At 39.1% G+C, this 21905-nt stretch overlaps 1 protein-coding gene across 5 annotated transcripts in view; it reads left to right on the top strand.

Annotated features, from left to right (window-relative positions):
- The window catches only part of LOC119489412 (guanine nucleotide-binding protein G(I)/G(S)/G(T) subunit beta-1), a 42549-nt gene that overhangs the window by 9297 nt on the left and 11347 nt on the right, over positions 1-21905 (top strand). Inside the window, exons 1-5 of one of the 5 annotated variants that reach the window (XM_037771763.1) lie at positions 15336-15381; positions 16644-16750; positions 17385-17423; positions 17675-17781; positions 21503-21566. In XM_037771763.1, the coding sequence (XP_037627691.1) occupies positions 16694-16750; positions 17385-17423; positions 17675-17781; positions 21503-21566 (267 nt within the window). In that variant the 5' untranslated portion in view covers positions 15336-15381; positions 16644-16693. Of the gene's footprint in view, positions 1-15335; positions 15387-15953; positions 16095-16116; positions 16333-16643; positions 16751-17384; positions 17424-17674; positions 17782-21502; positions 21567-21905 lie in introns of those variants that run through there. The other 4 variants (XM_037771765.1, XM_037771764.1, XM_037771766.1 and 1 more) reach the window with 4 other exon arrangements.

Genomic DNA, 21905 nt, shown 5'->3' with positions numbered 1-21905 from the left:
TAGTCACACATATATATACTTCCGCTAACCTCGCCAAGTCTATCGTTACGTCAGCTCCATCGGGGCCATTTGAATGAATTATAGTATATGGTATTTGCTCTACAGTTGCAGCATTGGCTGATTTGTCCACAGAGATGAGTGACAGCTGGTTGACCGCACGCTACCACAATATGATAACGTTTCCTGTCCATGAAGAGTTTGAATACAGCTTTAGCCATGATGTTTAACTCTGCTTTTCTGGGCAATGTGTGAAACTCAAATTGTTTCCATACTTTACTGTATGTGTAGTTTTGCTTGAGTTAAATACTTTGGATTTAAAATGTGAGGGTGCAGGTCGTATCCCCGCGAACCCTCTGCCGTTTTCTGATTTCTCGCTTCGGCTTTGTTTTGGTTTTTGAAACGGATATGACATCACGTTACTCAGACTACAACAATAAAAGCGGTAACTTCCATCTACCTCCGCATAGACTCAAATGAAGCAAATATATCGATTCTGGCATTAAAAAAACATTCTACTCCCTTATTGAAATCTGCGAGGCATTACAAATATGTGTTTGATGTGAACCAGACCTCTTCAAGTTGGGGACCATTTCACAGCAAGACCTGCCAAATATGCATAATGAAAAGTTTACTTTAGTCCCCCTAACCTATATAATCTACAATACTTTTGTACAGTAACAGTAAACATTCGTGCTCCTAAACTATTCAAAACACTGGCTAAAAGGTTTCGGCCACTGTTTTGAATAGTCAAAGTAAGCGGCAACAGAGCAGCTTAGTGACCCACACACAAGCCTGTCACCACTCACACACTGTGTAAACCTGCCAAAAGCCCATCACAAGCCTGCTTTGCCTGTGCACCTCAACGCCTGCCCTGCTTTGAATAGCGACTGTCCCTCTGTCAAATGTAAGGGCTAGAATGTAAATAGACAGCTATAGGGAAAATGTGACCAAACCTGATCCTAAGATTGTGGGGAAAGACAGCCAGTATTAGTGAGTTTTCTTCCTCTTTAAAGCAAGAAAGGCCAAAGTCACTTGAGCAAAAAGAGTGGGCTAGCTGTCATGTGACTCTTCACACACACTTGTTCCTCTCTTGGAAGCTTGGAGAGAAAGCACGGGGGGAGGGGTATGATTATTAATGCAATCAAAGGAGTGTATTTTATGTTTTAAATAAAGTCATGCTTTTGGCTTTGGGCTAGCCTGACCTTCCTTTCCTTTTTTAATTTAACTCATTCATTTATCTGTATAAAAAGCTGCTTGTGCAACTGTGTTAAGCACAAAACATAGCTTTGTTAATGTATGTGACTCCCCCTTTTCAACATGGATTTCTTGATTGTTTTCATGACATTCGCAGAAAATGGGCTAACATTAGTGCTAGCCTGTCTGTTTGGCTTGAGCCTTGTTGCTCAGAGTTGCTTTTTCAGAGGATTGTATTACATACCAGCTTATAGTAGGAATGCACCATTACCACTTTTTTTCAGAGCAAGTACAAGAACTTACATTTGAGTACTTGCTGATCCCGTGTACCAATATGAGTTCTTAATAATACCATTACAGTTCTAACAATGACTTTGAAAACATGTTTTATTTTCATCAGATGTTCCTCACTTTGATTTTAACAAATTACATATACAACATGATGCTGTTGTGGACATTTAAACATACAACTTTGTGTTTTCGTCATAGAAACAGCATAGTTTGCAGTAGGGATGTTAATAATTAACCGTTTCAATATTAAAAATTATAATTTAAAAAAAGCTTAGTAAAACTGAAGTGAGTTGTCGCTAACTTTGGGGCTAAACCCCTTCACTTTAATCAGCAGTTTGCAAGCAAAACACAGGAACTTGCCTTGGGTCTTGAAGAGTTGTAGCATTTATTCACCGACAAACTGTACACACACTGCACTGCGACGTTCACAGCTATAACGACACTGCTAACTTCATACTCATCATCACACACGCTCTCTCTCTTGACAGGACACTTGCTAACGCTACGCTTGGCTTGCAATACACTGGCGGAGACCTTGACAGAGTATGCCATGCAGACATACTGCTGACAACCTCGTGGTGGAGACTAAAGTGGCTGCATATGTCCACGACATGTTAATGCTGCTAACGCTCCCGGATGGAGGAACTTGGGACTCAGTTGCCTGTTTTGCGCATACACTGCAGCCGATTATAGGGTTATCGTTGCAGCTGGGTGGCTTGTTAGGCGCTTCAACCACAGCACCCCTGCATGCAAGGCACTAATCTTGTCGGTTAACATCACATTGCCGTACAGTGGTATCGGGAGCGATTGCATCGGAGTAGGTTTCCAAGTATGAGTACATGAGCACAGTATCGGACGCGATACTGGTACTGGTGCGTCCCTAGCTTACAGTGAATTATATTGTCAGATATGTGGTGTTTTCATTTAGCTAATTCTGCCTGTTGGGAGTCACTTATTCTACTATAGCCAGTGCCTGCTATTTCTACTAACAACAAAGCACCCTGTCTAGTAAGAGCACACCGCATCATGGAATGTTTCACTAATCAATCAATTAAATCCCATTGATGTTATGTCCCCTATCATCAGACATTACCCACAGCAGGCAGCCACATTGAGGGAGCACACACATACAATTGAGCCCAGTTAAAGGGACAGTTCACCCAATGTCCACATCTAGCTTGAGTAATGTTTGCAGGAAGGCCCAAGCCTATTTCAAGTCATAGTGGAACAGCTGTGATTGAAAATAAGTGTCTCAATATTTTTCCGAATATAACAAGTTTAACAAACGATAAATAAAGTAGGATGTCTCGAGCTGATGGGCAGGATCGGCAAGCAATGTGGCAGGAGCTGCATTGGGTTTAAAAAAACGTGGTCAGTTTGCCTCTAAATAGAGGTTCGATATCCTGCCCTAGTTTTAGGTAAGGTTCAAAAAGCAGTGGTATACATACAGCAAAGCACTTCTTTGGCAATTTAGTTAAAGATATGAGGAAGGCAACAGGAAGTAATGGGCAGTACCTTAAGCAATTAATCATCAATCTTTTGGCACCTCAGTCTTTTCAGAGCTGTGGGTTGTGGATGTAAACAGTACTTAACATTCTACTTGGACATAACATGATGAGATATAAGGCATCAATTTTGAAATCCAGTCATTTCAGGCCATAGAAACACTTAAAGCGCTTTCACAAGCCATAGTCTGTTTGGCTAGTCTGAATCAGTGAAATTGATGCTTTTGGTTTGTTTTCAATTTAGTATGGTTTGGTTTCACAGAGCACAAAATAAGGCGGACCAAATAAAAAAAATACATAAAGCTTTAATTCATCCATCTATCCATCTATTTTCTGTACCCACTTAACCTGTACAGGGCATGGGCTTGGAGCCTATCCTATATGCTTACATTGGGCAGTACGGGTGCACATAAGACAGATCGTCAGTCTGTCACATGGCTAACACGTATATACAACCATTCATATTCTCATAATTACAGTTAGCGTCACCAATTCACCTACCTTGAGCCCATTACACATTCCATAAAGAGGGAAACAAAGGGTATAACATTGCATTGATGCGCATACTTTCAGTAAGAGAAGCAAGGTAACTGTGCATTGTGTAACTGACAGAACGTTGTTTTTCTTAAGCTTTTAGGTAGTGTGACTGTTGTGCAGGAAATGCAAGGGTTTCAACATACACTTATTGCCCCTGGCTCCAAGTCCGCTGATGTGGAAAGGTTTTTGTGTCACACATACAGCTCCAATGTGTCCTGTAAAATGCATTTTTTTCTAAAGCCAGCCCTCCACCCCTCCTGATCTATGAGGCTTCAACGGACTGAAATGATATCACATAAATTGAAAGCATATAAAGTAAATGTGTGTCAGCTAGTTTTGTTAGTGCATGTGTCATTCTTCTGGGCTTATGTTTGTCCTGTATGGATATTTAAGTGGCTAAATGTTGACATGCCACAAATAGCTGAATAATGAAACCATCTTTCTGGTACACTTTCACTCAAGAGTTTACACCAGAATGGAAGGTACCACATTCGCCCCAAAACTATTCAGGGGAAAAGGTGAAGGCAGCCTCTTTAAGTTAGAAAATTGCTGATCTCTACTGTTTAATTTTTCCGTCAAATGAATTGTGCACTCAAATTCAGTGGAACATCATGATCAGAAGTGTGTCAGCCTATGCATACTCATTTGTAGCCCCAGGATTTTGCTCCACTTTCAATGGAGCAAAATGGGTTATGGGGCCCAAGGCTATTCATTTTCAGTTCAGCCGTTCTTCCTGAGACCCATAAGGATTTGAAATATACCTACTCCTCAGACAGTGATTAAAGGAATAATCCACAGTTTGTCAAACTAAGCTCGTTACCTGCTGTATAGCATTAGGAGGGGTGGCCAGTACGTGGCACAGTGTTAATCGTCACAATATGCATCGTCAGGGCAGCATGTCAAATTGCCTTTATGGTGATGCTGTTGCACAGACATTTAAAATAAACCACAGCCACTAGGGGCAAAGCTGGGCTTGGTGGTTGTTCTGAGTGTAGCCACTTAAGTATTCTTGTTACCTCACTATATTTTTTGTACTGCCTCTGCTAATGTGTTTCAGAAAGGGAGTGTTTGTTTTCAGCTTCAAGCCTTCCACCATATTAATGCTGTGACGTACCCTTGTGGCTGTATTTTTGAGAATATTGCGGTAAAACATATTTAAAGCAATGGTTTTGGATAGTAGAGTGTGCACAAAAATGTTATACCAAAAAAATCACTTCAAAGAATTACTATTAAGGCTGCACTGTTTGTGGTCTTCAGATAATTTGGGAAAAAACAGTAATCCATCAGAGTTGGCATGCCTTGTACAGTTAGGTTTTGTATTGGTATTGAAGCTCTTGCATTTTCTGACACCATTAAAACATTTCAGTAGATATTCATTCATACTGATGCTAGCCAAACAGTGAGAGTAAGGTTTCACCTCCTCCTCCACGGTGCTGTAGTTGCCTCCTGTTTGGTGGAAAAACACCATAGAAAGTGTGTGTTGGAGAGAATGACAAAGTGAGTGAGATTGGATGGGGCTTTTAAGAAATATCCTGGAGCAATCCCCTTCTGTCTTCTCGTACTGCATCATCAGCTCCCTTGTTCCTGCCTTCTTTGTGACCTGGTTGTGTTTCAGCTACATTTACCATGCATCACTTCCCCACAGCACTTAGACGGACCCTCACCCACCAACCAGACAAAAAAAGACGCATGCACTTCCAGTATCATTTCGCCCCGGTTTTGCACTAGTAAAACTGTCAAAATTGGATATCTTTAAACTTTGAAACTAAACTGACATAAGGTCATATTTTTTATCAGGAATGTTTTGCGATCTGAGTCCTTTCATATTGAGTAACTGCCAATACCGAATACGAACTGATTGTTGTATTTTTCTTTTCTACATCATCCAAATTCACAGTGCACATTTAGCCATGTAGGGTTACAGTAAATTAGTGAAGCAAATTGGTGTGGCAGTATGGTTTGGACTGGTTTATGTATGGTTTAATCTTTTATTATATAAACTGTTAACCTCTCAACAATCCAACAGCCCTTTATTGTGTCTTTCAGAGGCTGTAGCGGGCTCAGTCTTAAAGCTAGAGTGAAGATAATGGTATCACATGAAACTAGAAAACCTAAAAAATCAATTGGTACCAAATGCAAAATAATGCTCCAAAGTTGTGCTAAATTTTGGTGGGAAAAAACTGGCATGGCCATTTTAAAAGGGGTCCCTTGACCGTTGACCCCACGGTATGTGAATGAAAACTCTGAGATGAACAGAGTGAAAACTGTATCTTATTAGATAAAACAGATGTTGACAAACTGCATAATTTCCAATTGAAAAAAGGTTAATCGCAGTATATATCGCAATATATTTTATCGCAATAAGATCATATCCTGACTAGGGCTGGGCAATATATCGGTATTATATCAATATCATGACATGAGACTAGATATCCCCTTAGATTTTGGATATCGTAATATGGTATAAGTGTTGTCTTTTCCTGGTTTTCAAGGCTGCATTACAGTAAAGTGATGTATTTTTCTGAACTTCTATTTTATGCCTTTATCCACATTACTGATGGTTATTTATAAAAAATCTAATCTGTGTGAACATTTTGTAAAAGCACCAATGGTCAACCCTACAACATCATCGCAATATCGATATTGAGGTAATGGTCAAATATATCGTGATATTTGTTTTTCTCGATATCGCCCAGCCCTAATCTTGACTTAAATATTGGGATAATATCGTATTGTGGGGCATCTGGTGATTCCTACACCTACAGCTTATTGGTGTAAATGGCTAGCTATTATATTTGACATTACTTTGACTGATCATAATGTTGCCAGTTTGGTGGGTAGAGCTAGTCTGTGGTTAAACTGTCACTACTGGTTAGTCTAAAGGTGCTGAGCACAATATGAGATTTGAACTCAAAGTGAAAGAGCACAGGAGTGGGAGAATGCTTTTAAATATTGCAGAGTTTTCTTCCACTGGATGGATTGATGGATGGAGAGAAGAAGAAGAAATGAGGTGTCTTCTCTCCAGACAGAGTGCTTTTCTAAAAGCCATTCCAGACCTGATAGTGCAGTCCCAGTGTAAGTCAGGAATAGGGGTTTTAGAGCCATGTGCTGTTTCACCATTTTGGCTTCGACCGAGGTACAATGTGTGTGACCATTTAGGTAAATATTGACATTTAAAACAGCGTTTCATGGCTTGTTTAAGTCAGAATGAGATCCAGTAACCTTGTTTGCTTTTGAGGTTTCTGATGTGCATATTTGCATCATGGATGCTCAGATTACTTTCAGATTTGTATTTGTTTCATAGACATCATAACTACAACAGTGTTTATCTTGAAATGAAACCAGGTAAATATACGGCGATACAGAGCTGATCATGGTCAATAAGTTACGTGTGCGTTAATGTATTGCAAACACTTAAGTCTATTTGCCTATAATGTGACATATGGTCACCAGTGACACAAATTAATGCTGTGCCAAAATATTGTAAAATAAATACACTATTTTCCTTAGCTGCAGGCTGTGCAGTGAACACAGATGAGGAAAAACACCTTATATACTAGGGCTGTGTATTGGCAAGAATCTGGTGATATGATGCGTATCATGATAAAGGGGTTACGATTCAATATATTGCCACACTGTAAGCAAGGAAATATATTGAGATTTTTTAAAATCTAATTTTAAGAAAACTGTCACACTATAAAGAACACACCACCATATGCATACAATCTGAGTAAAAAAAGTTTACTTGTTTTATGCAATCAGAACAGTGGGATCTGCATTTGCATTGATCAGTCCCTGTAAAATCCAACATCATAACACTACTTTGAGAGGGCACATACGCTGAGAGGACATCTCTTTGCAAATGAAATGAAGTATTGACTGAGTTAATCTTTTATGTAAACTATTAATTAAAAATGTATGGTGTTTTCTATAATCAATACAGTATCACAAAATATATAATATTATATAAATATCTGATATTGCGATATTCAATTTTTAATTAATATTTTCTTACACCCCTATCAGATACCCAACTACCTGTCACCAGATACTTTAAAGTGTAAGGGTTTAAAGCGGAAGCCATGGGTCTAATTATAAAACCCCCAGCTAACATTACAGTATAAACAAAGGCTGTTATAGTAATGACTCATGACTTCAGGTTGAAGAGCCCACAGGCTAGCAAGCTGAGACTACCCACAGAAAATGACAGATGATCATTATAACACGCATCAACAACACGGATAAAACATACATTCAATAAAAGTCGCCCCCCCCCCCGCAAAAAAAAAAAAAACATGGCCTCCTCCCTAGTATGAACTTGGTTGGACTAAAAATGTCCCTTTAGTTGACCAGAAACCCAAATTCCAATGCAGATATGATGAATGTTTAAACTAACATTTATGTTTATTAGGCCTGAAACTAACGATTATTCAATTATATCAATTAGTAATTTATTTTATAATGAGTAATTAGTAATTATATATCAATTAGTCATTCAGTTGTTTGGTCTATTAAATGTCAGAAAATGTTGATCAGTGTTTCCCAAAGATGACGTCCTCAAATGTCTTGTTTTGTCACAACTCAAACATGTTCAGTTTACTGTCATGGACGAGTAAAGAAACCAGAAAATATTCTCAATTAAGAAACTGGAAACTCAAACTGATTAATCGATTATCAAAATAGTTGGCTACTCGATTAATTGTTGTAGCTCTAATGTTTATTGTGCCAGGGAGGGGTTGAGGCACCACCACTAAATTACATCTTTCAAGTACAAAGTATATTTTTCTGCTCGTGCACAAATTCAAAAGTCTCTTCTCACTTTGAATACTATACATTGAAAAGCTTCTTGCATTCAGTCAGTGTTGATTATTTGTTTACCAGCATGGACTAGGCCTAATTTAAGTCAGACTGACCTCATTTTGTGTGAACTGCCAGACTATCCTCTGGTGTTGCAGCACCTCACACAGCGCCTCCTGCTGATCCTCCACCCTCCTCTCTGATTTTATCCCTACATTTGTCTGTTGGCATAAGCCCGCCTGTCAGGATGTCCTGTGTAACCTGTTATTGTAATGCAGCTGATTGCATAGCCTGGTTCAAAGCCTGGATGGACACTGGCAAGTGCAATGGAAGTAGCAGAAACCACAGAGCAAGTGTATTTGTAAAGTGTGTGTGCTGTCGCCACATCCGCCGAATGTTTTGACAAAGGGAAGAGAGAGAGAGACGAGCACAGCTAAGGAAACACCCTTAAAAAGGAAACGCCTGCTTAGAGAGTCTATGCGCTCGTAGTAAGGTGGAGGCAGCATGCTGTTGCAGATAATCAGTAGCGAGGCACAACAAAACGGTACCATCCATATCGTGCTGTACTTACATGTATGTTTCTAGTAGCAGCAAACCAACCACAACCGTAATGACACTAGAATGTAAGATCTGACAGAGAAGCGAGTTAGCAGGAACAATCAGACCGGGGAGACGGGATGCAGCCGTCATGAAGGCAAGGGGTGGGGCATCTGGTATCCAAGCAGGAGGGTGTAAATTATTAAGCCTACCATCTCTACCCCACCTTTCAAACACTACTGTGTGCTTAAGCTCAATATATAGCTGTGTGTCTGTCTCACAGCTGGGAAATATGTGAAGAAAAATAATAATCATGGTGGTTGAGACTGACAATATTGCAATAGTTGATTGCATAGTCCTATACGTTTTCCCTTTACATGCAACAACACCGCTCAAACTTGTAAAATGTCCCCTGTCCATATACAATAGGGATATTCCAATCTTTTTTTTTGTCTTAGACACTTCCCTGCAATCCTTACTAGGGCAGCAACAATACTCCAATTTGATACTATCACGATACTTGGGTGCCGATTCGATATGTATTGCGATTCAATATTATCATTTATTGCGATTGTTGTTAACTTTTTTAACACTAGACCATGGTAAAAGTTGAACTTCTAGGGACTTTTACTTTGGAAAATATCTAAATTAATACATTAAAATGTTTGATTTTCAGCACATATGTAGTAAGAGATGCCCTGAAGTCAAATATTCAATATACAGTATATGGGTGCTCTACAGCTGTAGTGTTGGCTGATTTTACCACAGAGATGAGAGTGACGGCTGGCTTGACGTTACCGCAGTACGATAACGTTTCCTGTCCATGACAGAGTTAGCATGCAGCTTTAGCCATGATGTCTAGCTCTGTTTTTCCTGGCACTGTGTGAAACCCAAAGTGTTTCCATACTTTTCTGTATGTGTAGTGTTTACCACGTTGGATTTAAAATGTGAGGGTGCAGGTCGTATCCATGTGGACCCTCCGCTGTTTTCTACTTTCTAGTCTAGGTTAGCTGCTGCTGGCTGCGGTTTGTTTTGGTTGAAAGATACGGGTTCTAGACAAGTATAGCAAGTACCAATCCTTTTTAAAAACATGCCTGTATCGGCCCAAATCACAATCCTTTGCCAGCAATGATTCTGTCACTCAGATAGCAATGACACAGGGGAAGCGCTGGTGTTTTCTGTTCTTCTCTGTTCATTTACTGGGGTAACCTAAAGAAGTGAAGAAGATTGTTCCAGTTTTGGCAGTTTTGGGAAAATATCATACTTAAGACATGTGATGAATATCATGGAAGTTTTACATGTGCGTACTACTAGTGTTTGGTAGTTTTTCCCATTTGCTTTAAGTGCTGGACACATGCTCCAATGTGGTTATATTCATCTCATGATAAAAATCAGGCTTTAGGCCAAATCCATTGAAGACAAATTTTGGACCTGCAGAAGGCCTAATTAGAGGAAAAGATTAAATCATTTTAATTTTTTCCAGATTCCGCTTCCCCCCCAAAAAATTCTGTGTTTTGCATTTAAATTTCTCTGAATTCTGTGTTTTACTATCAGAGAACATTTTGTCCTCAGACAGGGTGTCTAATCATGCGGTGGATGAATAAAAATTCAATAAGATAATATTCAAAATTGAATGAATATCAATGCATTTCATGTAGCACAACATTGCACTATTTGTTATCAAAGAAAGTGCTTCAATAGTTATAAAATAAAACATTCCATGCTTTTGTAAAATAAAGTGCTCTAAATTTAGCTGTTAGTGTTGAATTCCTCAGTTTTTTGGATGACTTGGCCGTCTCAGTGGGCCTCTTCGACATGACTGTGTGTCTGTGTGGAGGAGGAGCTGAGCCCCGCCCTCGGTGAAACACCAACACAGAGAGCAGAGGACAGAAGCAGCGTGCCCGTAAATGACACCAAAACATAGCGACATAGTTTTTTTTATGTTTATTCGGCTTATGCACTGTGAAAAAGCATTTATAATGGTAGGGGAAACCCAGATTGTTATAAATGGCTTCCGCATTTTGGTAATTTTTTAAAATATATATTTATTATGATATTTTGCAATTCCATCCGTGTTTTCCGCATCATAGAACCCTTAAGATGTATTGTCAGATTTAGCCTGTTCATTCTGGACTACAAAGGAGACACACAGTAGTCAGGTCTAGTATTTCAGTATATATGGTATGACAAAATCTGAGTGTGGGTCTGACCTAAAAATACAGTGCAGCAACTTAGGAGTGGAAAAACATTGTACTCCCAGGGGAAATGTGCTAATGAAAACCCCATCGCTGACAATTATCATTTGATTTTGTTTGCTGTGCTTGTCAATCACATAAATGATCCGTAGTGGGGCATTTGATATTTTGTTTATACGTTTCACAAAGACTTATTTATTGCATTCTTATTGTACTGGATTGCATTATGTTGTGTAGCTTTTTCTGTGCTGACTCCCCGTACAGTATGTACAGTATTTTGTACTGTATATATATATTCATTTGTATTTGGCTGAAAACCAGATGAGAAAAGCTATATTTTGGGAAGGCCAAGAAACCCAGGACAAAGTCAGTGTAGGCCTCCTCTGCTCAGTCTCTAATGCTGGGAAGCTTACCGAGCCTTGCTCCCCTTCACCAAGGGGTTAATTAGCAGCTCCCCTCCCAATTGTCCTCTGCTTGTTCACTCTCATTAGTTTAATCTGGCTCTGCCCTCCAGCTTGCCTCTATTGCCTCTATCCTCTTGTGCACCAGAACATCTCACTGCCTACCCGACTTCTTATGTCATCAGGGTGGAGCCTTTCGCCTACCCCAAAAATCTACTGGCAAACCCCCCACCAGACCATCCTGTGATATATATATATATATATATATCGCTTCACACATGCTGCCCTACTGTGTTTATTTAGCTATCATTTAGTTTTTCATTTAATTGTCCTCTATTTTTTAAAATATTATTAAAATATTGGAGATTAAAAGTGTCCTCGGCCTTAGTTACAAGAGGTCCACTTTTGATTATTTGCGCAAATAAAGTTAGCAGCACAGTATGTGTTGGGTGATGCGATTAGACTTATTGTCTAATAAGTCTTTTCCGTAACACTGCACATTTATTGTTTCAGAACTATGGAAAAAATTGTCCAACGGTAAAGAAACCGTTTTTCCCCCCATCTTTTGTAAATTACATTTTAGTGCTGCAAAATAATGGGGAATTTTGATGAAATCGCAAGGCGCAATATTTGTTAAAGGGGAAACGTGTGTCAAAATAAAATTTTAAAGCCAAATATTCTGTACAAATGAGTATATTCAGTACAAAGCACTGCACACATTGTTCAAGGCTGCACAACATAATGCAATCCAGCACAATAAGCCTGCAATAAATAAGTCTTTGCGAAATTAGGGCTTCACAATTAATCCAGATTTTATCGAAATCGCAATATGGCCTACTGCATTTTCAAATCGCAGGATGAGGAGGAAATCGCAATATTTGTTAAAGGTGAAATGTGTGGCAAAATACCATATTAAATTAAATATTATGGTGCTGCAGAGATGTACTGGCCTACACATCATATTATTCAGACATTTTAATAGGGTTTTCAATGAAAATGAGAATAACGATGTAAAAATAATTAAATAAAAAATCATTCCCTCTGATATCGCAAATCATATCGCAATTGCAATATCAGTCAAAATAATCGCAATTAGATATTTCTTCATAATCGGTCAGTCCTATTACATTTACATAGATTATTTAAGTTATTATTTAAAAGGGTTAAACCATCTTAAAATTGGATTTCTGAAATCCACAAATGCAGTTTTTATTTATCAAACCCTCCTTTTGAAATTAAATTGTATAGAGAAGAAGTCAACTTGCATTTTTTTCTTCATCCTACGTCCTGTATAAAGAAACCTCTGCAGAAATGTTCTCTGATTAAGAAGCTCATCTAGCCCATTAAAACGTCTGTATGGTGTGAAAATGAATGGTGCATGCATGATCATTGCCGTATGGGAAGGAGAAATACCAATGTAGTGTGTGAGTGTGGAGTCAAATTACACTTCCTCTCTCCTTGTCACTGTGTTGTGCTCGAGATGTCGGAGCTGATAGGAGTGGCTGGAAAATGTGAAGTCTGCTCTCCTCCTCCTCTTTCTCCTCCTCCTCCCCCACCACCTCTCTAAAAATAGCTGGCAGAAAGAGAAGACAGTGTTGGGCTGCCAGTGGTTTCAACACTCCCACCACCAGCACAAGGGGAAAAGAGTCCTCTGAATCACACCTCTATTACTAGTACTAATTGCCAGTAAAGACGACTGTCTTATTTTAGGTTTTCGTCAGTAGAAATTCTACTACATCAATTTGACATAAACCTCATATTGGATTTTTTTGCATTTTAGAGACCAGGTTATTTTGAACACAGAGGCCAATGAGTAAATCATAAATATTTGTAATTCAGTCATACAAAGCAATCTGAAATTGACCCAGTTTTTACAGTTTTTTTAAGGACCAAACAAAGTTCTTGACGGGCTTCATCGATCACCTGACCTCAGCCCAACTGAGCATGTTGTTTAAACCAAAAGTGAAGACAAAAAGATCCTTAAACAAGAAAGAAGTGAAGATGGCTGCAGTGTAGGCCTGGCAGGGCATTACCAGCAAAGACATCAAGTCTTTACTTGTGTAAATAGGATTGTAGACTAGAGTTTTTGCAACCAAATATCTGACTTTATTTAACGTAATATGTTGGATTATTTTTGGTGTACTAAAGTTGGGAGGCTATGTTTTAAAAGGACCCAATATGGATTTATAGACCCTTGAATTAAAACTGAACCCAGCCTTCAGCCATGGCTGAAAATAGCATTTTCTGCCATTTTTGCATGAAAAAGTTCTTATATTAAAATGGGTGGCTATTATTTTTCTGTTCATCAAGTTGCAGCTCTAAACAAATTACTACCCCACAAAGGACTGCAAAGGGTATACCGATGTGTCCTCTGCGGCCTTCTCATTTAAAGTCAGGACAACCAGTCCTTGCTCCCAGACAGAATGGATGCTGTTCACATGTTGTAGCAACCACAAGGCTTGTGTGACCAGTCAGCAATGTCTATCACTGTAGACTCCACTCCCATAGTTCCTGGGCCATGGGAAAACACTACTTCAGGAGCAAGTACGTTTATGGGAGCATTAGCATGGTTCCTCTGCAGAGCTGGACGAACGTATCAGAAGGAAAACAGAGTGCTTACAATGAACACTTTAGGACTGACGAGATGAAGTTACTTAGGTGTCCTAAAACAAAACAAAAATCAACTGCATTACCTGAATTTCAGGTGCAATATCTGACAAAAAACACTCACCACCACCACCATGGCAGCAGCATGCCTCACAGTGGTATTTTATTTAAAAAATTTAAAAAAGACCAAAACATGGAAGCAGACAAAAATACAGAAAATTGAACAAACCTGTTCGGTTGCAATATAAGGCTTTAGGGTCAAGGTTATTTTAGCTGTACGGTATGTAATGATTTGATGTTAAGGAAGAATTGTCAGCAGTAGAAGTGTGGTCGTTGAGTTATTCATACACTGCAGTGCGTATGAATCACCATAACCTGGACTTCATCAACCGGTGGAACATATCCACAGGGATGACGTGTTTTTATAGGCCAACCCGGAAGTTAAAATCGCCCTGGGTTCCCTCGACAAAAAGCCAATGAGATTTTTCTATTGGGTTTTGTATTATTGCAGAAAATAAGCTCTGTGGCAAAAAAAGGTTTATGATACTTGCATGTTTTGTTCAGCAAGATAATCTTCACAAATGAACACCACTTTTATGAATTTTGAAGCGTGAATGCAATCGGCAGAAGTAAAAAGCTAACGTTAGGCTATAAACAAACTATACCACGGTCGCATGAGCGTGTGTATACATAACATGGTTGCAAAGGCGGACGAGTTGGCGAGATGTTTTGTAGTCTCATTTAGCCACTTGTTAGCAACCGCTTTTTTTAAGACATATAAAAGCTTCAAAATTCCAAGTTGGGTATTTACTGACATTTTATATCATAGAACAAAACGTTAAAATCTCTTAAGCATGTGTTAATTACAGACCTTATTTCAGGCATCTAACTAAAAACACATTAAAAAAAAACATTGACTTGAAGTGCTAAAATGCTAAATCATTTCCAGGTTTAGGACTCATGCCTTTAGCACTCTACACCTTTTGCAAATGTTCAGGTGTTACAGTTTGGTTCAGCATGTTCCAAAATCTGTTCACCAGCTGATGGCTCTTGTTGAAAAGGCCACTTGTAGGTTACCTCTTAAACAGAGGGCTATTACAGAGAAGACAATAATTAGCTTGTGATATTACAATGAGATGTTTTTATCACCAAGATTAGGGGTTAAGGCGCCTTGCTTGCTTAGATGCAGACCCATTTAGCAGCGCTGGCCAATCAGGTGACAGGTAGCTACTGGGACGTCAGAGGCTTGAAGGATAAGGTGTTCATTCAGAAGGTCTCAACACTCCCAGGACAAAGGACCTATATCGAAACAGGGAGGTAAGGTGTGTTTGCAGAAGAAATGGTACTGTAGTTAGCTTGTGTTCGACAGATGGGCAGTGATGTTACTTATGAGGAAATTTTATTTTATGAAATTGTGAAGGTAAAATTGGTCCCTGAAATCAGTGAGGAGAGAGCATCAAAGGAAGAAAATTCCTTCATTTTCTTCACTGGATGCGGCCGCTGAAATTATAAATCGGCCTGGAGTTAACCGTTTTCAATGGACCGCTGTTTTGGAAAGTTTTGTCTGCTGACTTGCTGTGACTTAGGCACTTCTAGTAGTAATGATTGTACCACTTACACTGTCTTCCAGCAGCCTGTAAACCACAGGTCATAATTGTTGCAATAGTATTTTTCTTTTTAGTAGAATTTGTCTTCTCTCCGTGGAGAGTGAAAGTGTCTGTGCTAAGGGCGTCAACCAGAGGATTGGGGTCAGCGGGATAGCCACTGCTTTTAGGATCATCAGCAGGTTTTGTCTTAACCGGATTTGGCTGGAGGAGCTGAATCAACTGTGTCCCGGGATTACAGGGATGACATTGGAGGAGAGTTTAGAGTCCAGAGGCCAGAGCATTGACAGCTTCGTCCAACCCTGCCCATCATCCAAGCACCTTGGGGTTCCAGTAGTGCAACGAAACCCAAGCTGGTCTCTCGGTCTGCCTCTCTGCTTTCTTGATATCTGGACTTTTAATCCTTGCTTCTTTTGTCAGTAAGGGGTACGTTCTGCTCCCTTGTGGCAGAGTGGATTTTTTAAAACATATTTTTTATTTATTTATTTTTTGCCTTGGCAGTTGAGGAATGGTTATCAGCTGCTCAGTGTGGCCAAATCTATGCCCAAGGGTTTGCTATTGTTTGTGAGGGGAGAGAGAACAAATTCAACATCATCCTCAAAATTGTTATATTAAGCCGAAAGTAGCTGCTGAGTGCTTGTTGCTAGGTAACAGTTTCAAGCTGGTAAGGACAAGTCTTGTCGAGAAAGTGTTGGGCTGTTGTGATTCCCTACGACTTTGTCTAGGCCTCACAATTTGGATTTAAGAGATAATTTTGTTGAAGTGACCATGTCCATGAATTCATCACAGAAGCCGAAGCTCATAATGTCTTTGCACTTTGGTCAAGGTCTTGCATGTAATTTGGTGCATTAGCATTCAGAGTAAAAAAACTCAACAATACGCGTTACTTTACTGTACATTTTGTGTATTACCACCAACATGAGACAAGCAGTATGTGGTATCCATGTTGAGACTGTCATTTCTTGTATCCTCCAGATCAGCAAGAGTCTAGGCGGCGGAGCGAAGCACACCATTAGCAGAGGAAAATGAGTGAACTGGATCAGCTACGCCAGGAGGCTGAGCAGCTCAAGAACCAGATCAGAGTAAGTCCTTCACTGTCCTCAAGTCTGCCTGACAGTATGTTAATATATATTGGCTCAAATGGTCAAATTCACGGAAATCATTGCCTACAATGCTGTACACCAGCCACCGAAGACTGAAGTGGGAAACTATATTTTCAGTGTACTTTGTGCTATAAACACAGTTTGTTTTATTGGTTTGTATTCAGGTTTGCGACTAGACTGCACAATTAATCAAAATGTTATCGAATTCGCAATACGGTACGGCCTACTGCAAGTTTCAAATCGCAGGCAAAATGTGTGTCAAAATGCCCTTTAAGATAAATATTTTTATGCTGCAGAGATGTCCTGGCCTACACATCATATTCTACAGACTTAAGAAAACATCTTTGTTTGGTACAGATCCCCGCAAAAATCACACCATATTAATTTTAATGTTTTTTAATGAAAATAAGAATAATGATGTAAATATTATCATTCCCTCTAATATCACAAAACATATCGTAATTGCAATGTCAGTCAAAATAATCGCAATTAGATGTTTTTTCAAAATCGTGCAGCCCTATTTGTGACACAAAACCGATTGATTCACTGATGATAATTTACTTGTGAAGAGTTTGTTGGCTAAAACAGATTTGACTGGTGTGTTGTGTTACAGGATGCCAGGAAAGCGTGTGCGGATGCTACCCTGTCTCAGGTAAGAAATGTGTTCATACCATGATCTTCACTTACTGTTTATTACGTAACTATGGTAACATAAATTATACTAAAATTGGCTTCGATGTTTGGCTGTGGGTGGTGTTTATACGGAGTGCATGATTTGAAGACTACATTCTTTTTATGTTTTTAATCATATCTTAAATCATGCCTTTAAATCTTTACAAATAGAAAATGCCACATCACTATACCACACTACTTGAAGTGACTCTTTTTCTTACTGTCGTTTAGATCACAGCTAACATCGACCCTGTTGGCCGAATTCAGATGCGCACTAGACGGACACTGAGGGGTCATCTGGCTAAAATCTACGCCATGCACTGGGGCACTGACTCAAGGTAATCTCATTCAACTCCATCCTGTCCATTAACTGAATGTTTCATCCCATCAGCCCAGCCCCCTCGCCTAAATACAGGAAATGGATATAAAAGCAAGCTCGACTGTCTTTGTGCTAGTTACTTCTCCTGAGGGTCCTCGTCAAATCATGACATCCCACAATAGCTCACTTTTCCATCCAAAGACAGGTCTTTTTCTTTATATCTGTCCCTCAGATTAACATATCCTCAGTGTTCTATCAATTCAACAACAGGGTATTTGTGCACATGCACAATAGGTAATGCATTTTTTGTTGAATGCACATTGGTCATGCATCGGTCACTCTATCTTTGAGTATGTCTACTGTGCTGTGTGTCTGTGTGCTGTGTTTGTGTGCATTGGGGGCGGGGTATGTGGGTAGGGAAAATACTCAAAATGGAGTCAGCCTTTTGTTAGAGCTGTGTTGATAGGCAAGGTAGATGAAGCAACACTCTTCTCTTCACATGTAAAGCGCTTTCCCTAGAGTTGTACACACCTCTCACCTCAGCAACCAACAAGTTAATCACTGTGGTGCTGCTGTGCGTCAGTCCACAGAGAGACCATTGCAAACTTGCCATGTCACCTCATCATCCTTCCAGTCATATAGCTTAAGAAAGAGTCTGCGTCTTGTGTTTACCCACTGTCAGCTCTTCCTGTTTGTTTGTTTCATCTGTTAATGTTTCACCTCCCAGAGGAGTTGGGGTATTTATTAGACTACCTGCTGAGATTCAGCCACCCAGAAAGAAGGTCACATGAAGATGTTTTGACCCATAGTCTAAGCTAAGTCTGCTATTTTTAGCCCCATGGAGACTTGGATTCAGTCTGTGGTGGGTTTACGACAGTTTGAGAAAGAAAATCACCCGTTAGTTCCACTTCCCTTCGTTAACCAATAATATATATTGAGTTAAATGTTCAGGATGTACTACTCTGATGATCCAAAACAACACAACGCTTTGTAGTTGTAGCATTATGATTTAAAAAAAAAGCTTTAGCCCAAATTTCATTGACATTTTCTGACATTTTCTAGACCAAACAACTAATTTATGAATCGAGAAAGAAATCGACAGATTGATTGAATGAAAATAATCGTTAGTTGCAGCCCTAACCTTGTTGGTGTAACAACCAATTTGCAAACAACTTTTATGCTAGCACCTTACTAATATGACATGTTTGCATTCAATGATTCAGCCCAACTTTACTCAATAACTGTGGCCGAATCACTGCCCTTATCTATCAGGGGGATAGCTGGTTTGTTCCTTTCTAGTTTTATTTCAATGCACGTGAGAAATCGTAGACTTTGTAGTATGTGTAGTCTCCACAAACATTGTTTTCTGGTAAAAACAAAGTGAGTTTTTTGTACTAAAATTATGTAGAATAGTACTTGGTATTGGCGACACCAGAGGGAGCTTGAATGATGAACTAGATAACCTCAATCCTCATGAAATCAGTGAGTCATGACTCATTTCCCACATGAAACGATTTCTTCATAACCACCGGTGACCCAACAGTTGTTCGGTTTTTGGTTGTTGTTTGTTTTTATGGCTTTGCTGATATGATACTGCTCCTGTTACACTTGCCTTGTGTTTCTAGGGTGTAGAATTAAGATCATATTCAAATCAATGTTGATTTCTTAATTAATTATTCAGTCATTTTATTATATATAATCATTTAGGGATGCAAATAATGATTATTTTTTCATTATTATTTAATCTGCGGATTATTTTCTCGATTGTTTGGTCCATAAAATAGTGAAAAATGTCCCAATTTTTCAAAGCCCCAAGGTGACGTCTTTAAATGTCTTGTTTTGTCAGTCCAAAACCCAAAGATATTCACTTTAATGTGATATAAAACAGAGAAAAGAAGGACATTTTCATAATTTAGAGGCTGCAAACAGCATTTTCTGACATTTTTGCATAAAAATTACTTTAAAGATTAATTGATTATCAGAATAGTTTTTGTTGCAGCTCTATAATCATTGCAGCATACCTAAATTACCATGTCTGCAATTAATTTAATAGACAGAAATTTTGCAAGCGTTATCACATAGGCCTCAATGAAATGTTATGATATTAGTCTGTTCATTATTCTTTCTCTCATAAGCCTTGACTCATAATGGACTCCAGCCTCCAAAGTTGTACTCTTAAAACCTGAAAGTGGTTTAGCATGGATGCTGTTTACCTCAGCTGAAGTTCAGAGCGAGAATAGCAAACACTAGAAGAAATAGAAATTGTTTGTTTTCCTGCTGCTGATCACTTTAGCTGAACATAACTACAGCCAAGCACACACTCCTCTCTCCTTGTGTTTGACTGTTGTCACTTGGCTGCATCACAGTTACTCAAACAGACCTGATGAGTGATGAGCAACACAAACTGATTGTGAACTTAAAGTCTGGTCTCTCCAAACATTGGGTGTCTGCTCCCAACCAGGTTGTCAGAGCTCTGTTCTGACGAGAAAGTGAGCGCGTCATTGCATCATCGTCTCCCAGCTGACACGCACACACTTAACACACTCTCTCGCTCACATTGCACTGGAAGTTAATAACACATACATTTTCCTACTTTTGACATAATCTTTTGATTATTCGAGTTTAATACGCTCATTTTAAGGCTCGGAAGTTGATGCTTCATTTTCTTTTAGACTGAAATTCCCAGCAGAGACCCTTCTGTCCCTGGCTTATTATCTGACGGAGTGTGCACATGTGAGCGCGTTCCCGTCAGCCTGGTAGTTAAGATTTGCCAGCAGATTCCCAGCAGGCCTTGGTGTGTTCACTCCTTTTCCCGGTCCTGTGCGTATTGGGACTGTCACTGTGGTTACTCTTGTTGAATTCACCCAGATAGCAGAGCACAGCCACAGAGGTACCTGAGCGCTGTCTCTAGAATGCAAAACAGGATTTGTAGCGAGACCTTACCATGCAGCAGACTCTGCAGGTTGTTCTTTTTGAAGCACATAACATATTGAAAGTAAATAAATGGTCTTGAAAGTAGAGCTGCAACAACTAATTGATTAGTTGTCAACTAATAAGTTAATCGCCAGCTATTTTGGTAATTGATTAATCGGTTTGAATAATTTTTTAAGGGAAAAAAAGTAAAAGTTCCAGCTTCTTAATTGTGAATATTTTGTGGCTTATCTATCTTTGGTCTACAAAATGTCAGAAAATGATGAAAAATGTCGATCAGTGGTTCCCAAAGCCCAAGATGACGTCCTCAAATGTCTTGTTTTGTCCACAACTCAAAGATATTCAGTTTACTGTCATAGAGGAGTAAAGAAACCAAAAAAAATATTCACATGTAAGAAGCTGGACGCAGAGAATTTAGACAACTGATGGATTAATCGTTGCAGCTCTACTCAATACAGCATGGCGCTTGTCTATTAGTCAGTACAAGTTTTTTAATTCACTGTTCACTTTTGCAGTTTTTGTTAACTTTTTTGAAGGAGGTTGAAGTCTGCACAACAAAAGTCTTTTCAAAATGTTCAAACAAATACAGCCAAATCCTCACATATTGTGTGTCAATCACTGTTCTTTGTGTTAGTGAAGGTCACAGATTATCGGAGTACCAATATATAACGAATCTATACAGGAGCATATCCATCACAGAATTAGATGAAAGATGCCATTTTTCATGTGTGATAAACTAGCTATTCATAATGGGCAATGCACTGGTAATCTTTCCGTAGTTTGATCTAGCTCCTCTTTCTTTTCATCAGGCTTTTGGTCAGCGCCTCCCAGGACGGCAAACTCATTATTTGGGACAGCTACACCACAAACAAGGTAAAAACACCATATTCCAAAGAACTGAAACAATCTCACTGCTGTGTAATTCTTGTTTTCTTATAGTTTTGTAATTGAAAAGTTGCATGCAGCTCGTTCAGCCAACGTCACTGTGTGTACAAGCATATGTATTTTCACTGTGTGCAGTTTAGAAAAGCATCCCAGGCGTTTGATCTTAAAATCAGTCATAAACGGGCAGTGGATGACAGCTGCTCATCGCACCCAGTTCAAAGAAAGAAAAAAAAAAACAATCTAAAGACTTTATTGATGCCAGAATAATGAGTTAGGTAGTGTAAACATTGCTTGACTACTTGGTTTGGTAAGTGGTTGGCAGATGAA

The sequence above is a fragment of the Sebastes umbrosus genome, chromosome 6 (genome assembly GCF_015220745.1).
Source record: "Sebastes umbrosus isolate fSebUmb1 chromosome 6, fSebUmb1.pri, whole genome shotgun sequence".
Lineage (NCBI taxonomy): Eukaryota > Metazoa > Chordata > Actinopteri > Perciformes > Sebastidae > Sebastes > Sebastes umbrosus.
This window is presented reverse-complemented; position numbering and strand designations above follow the sequence as displayed.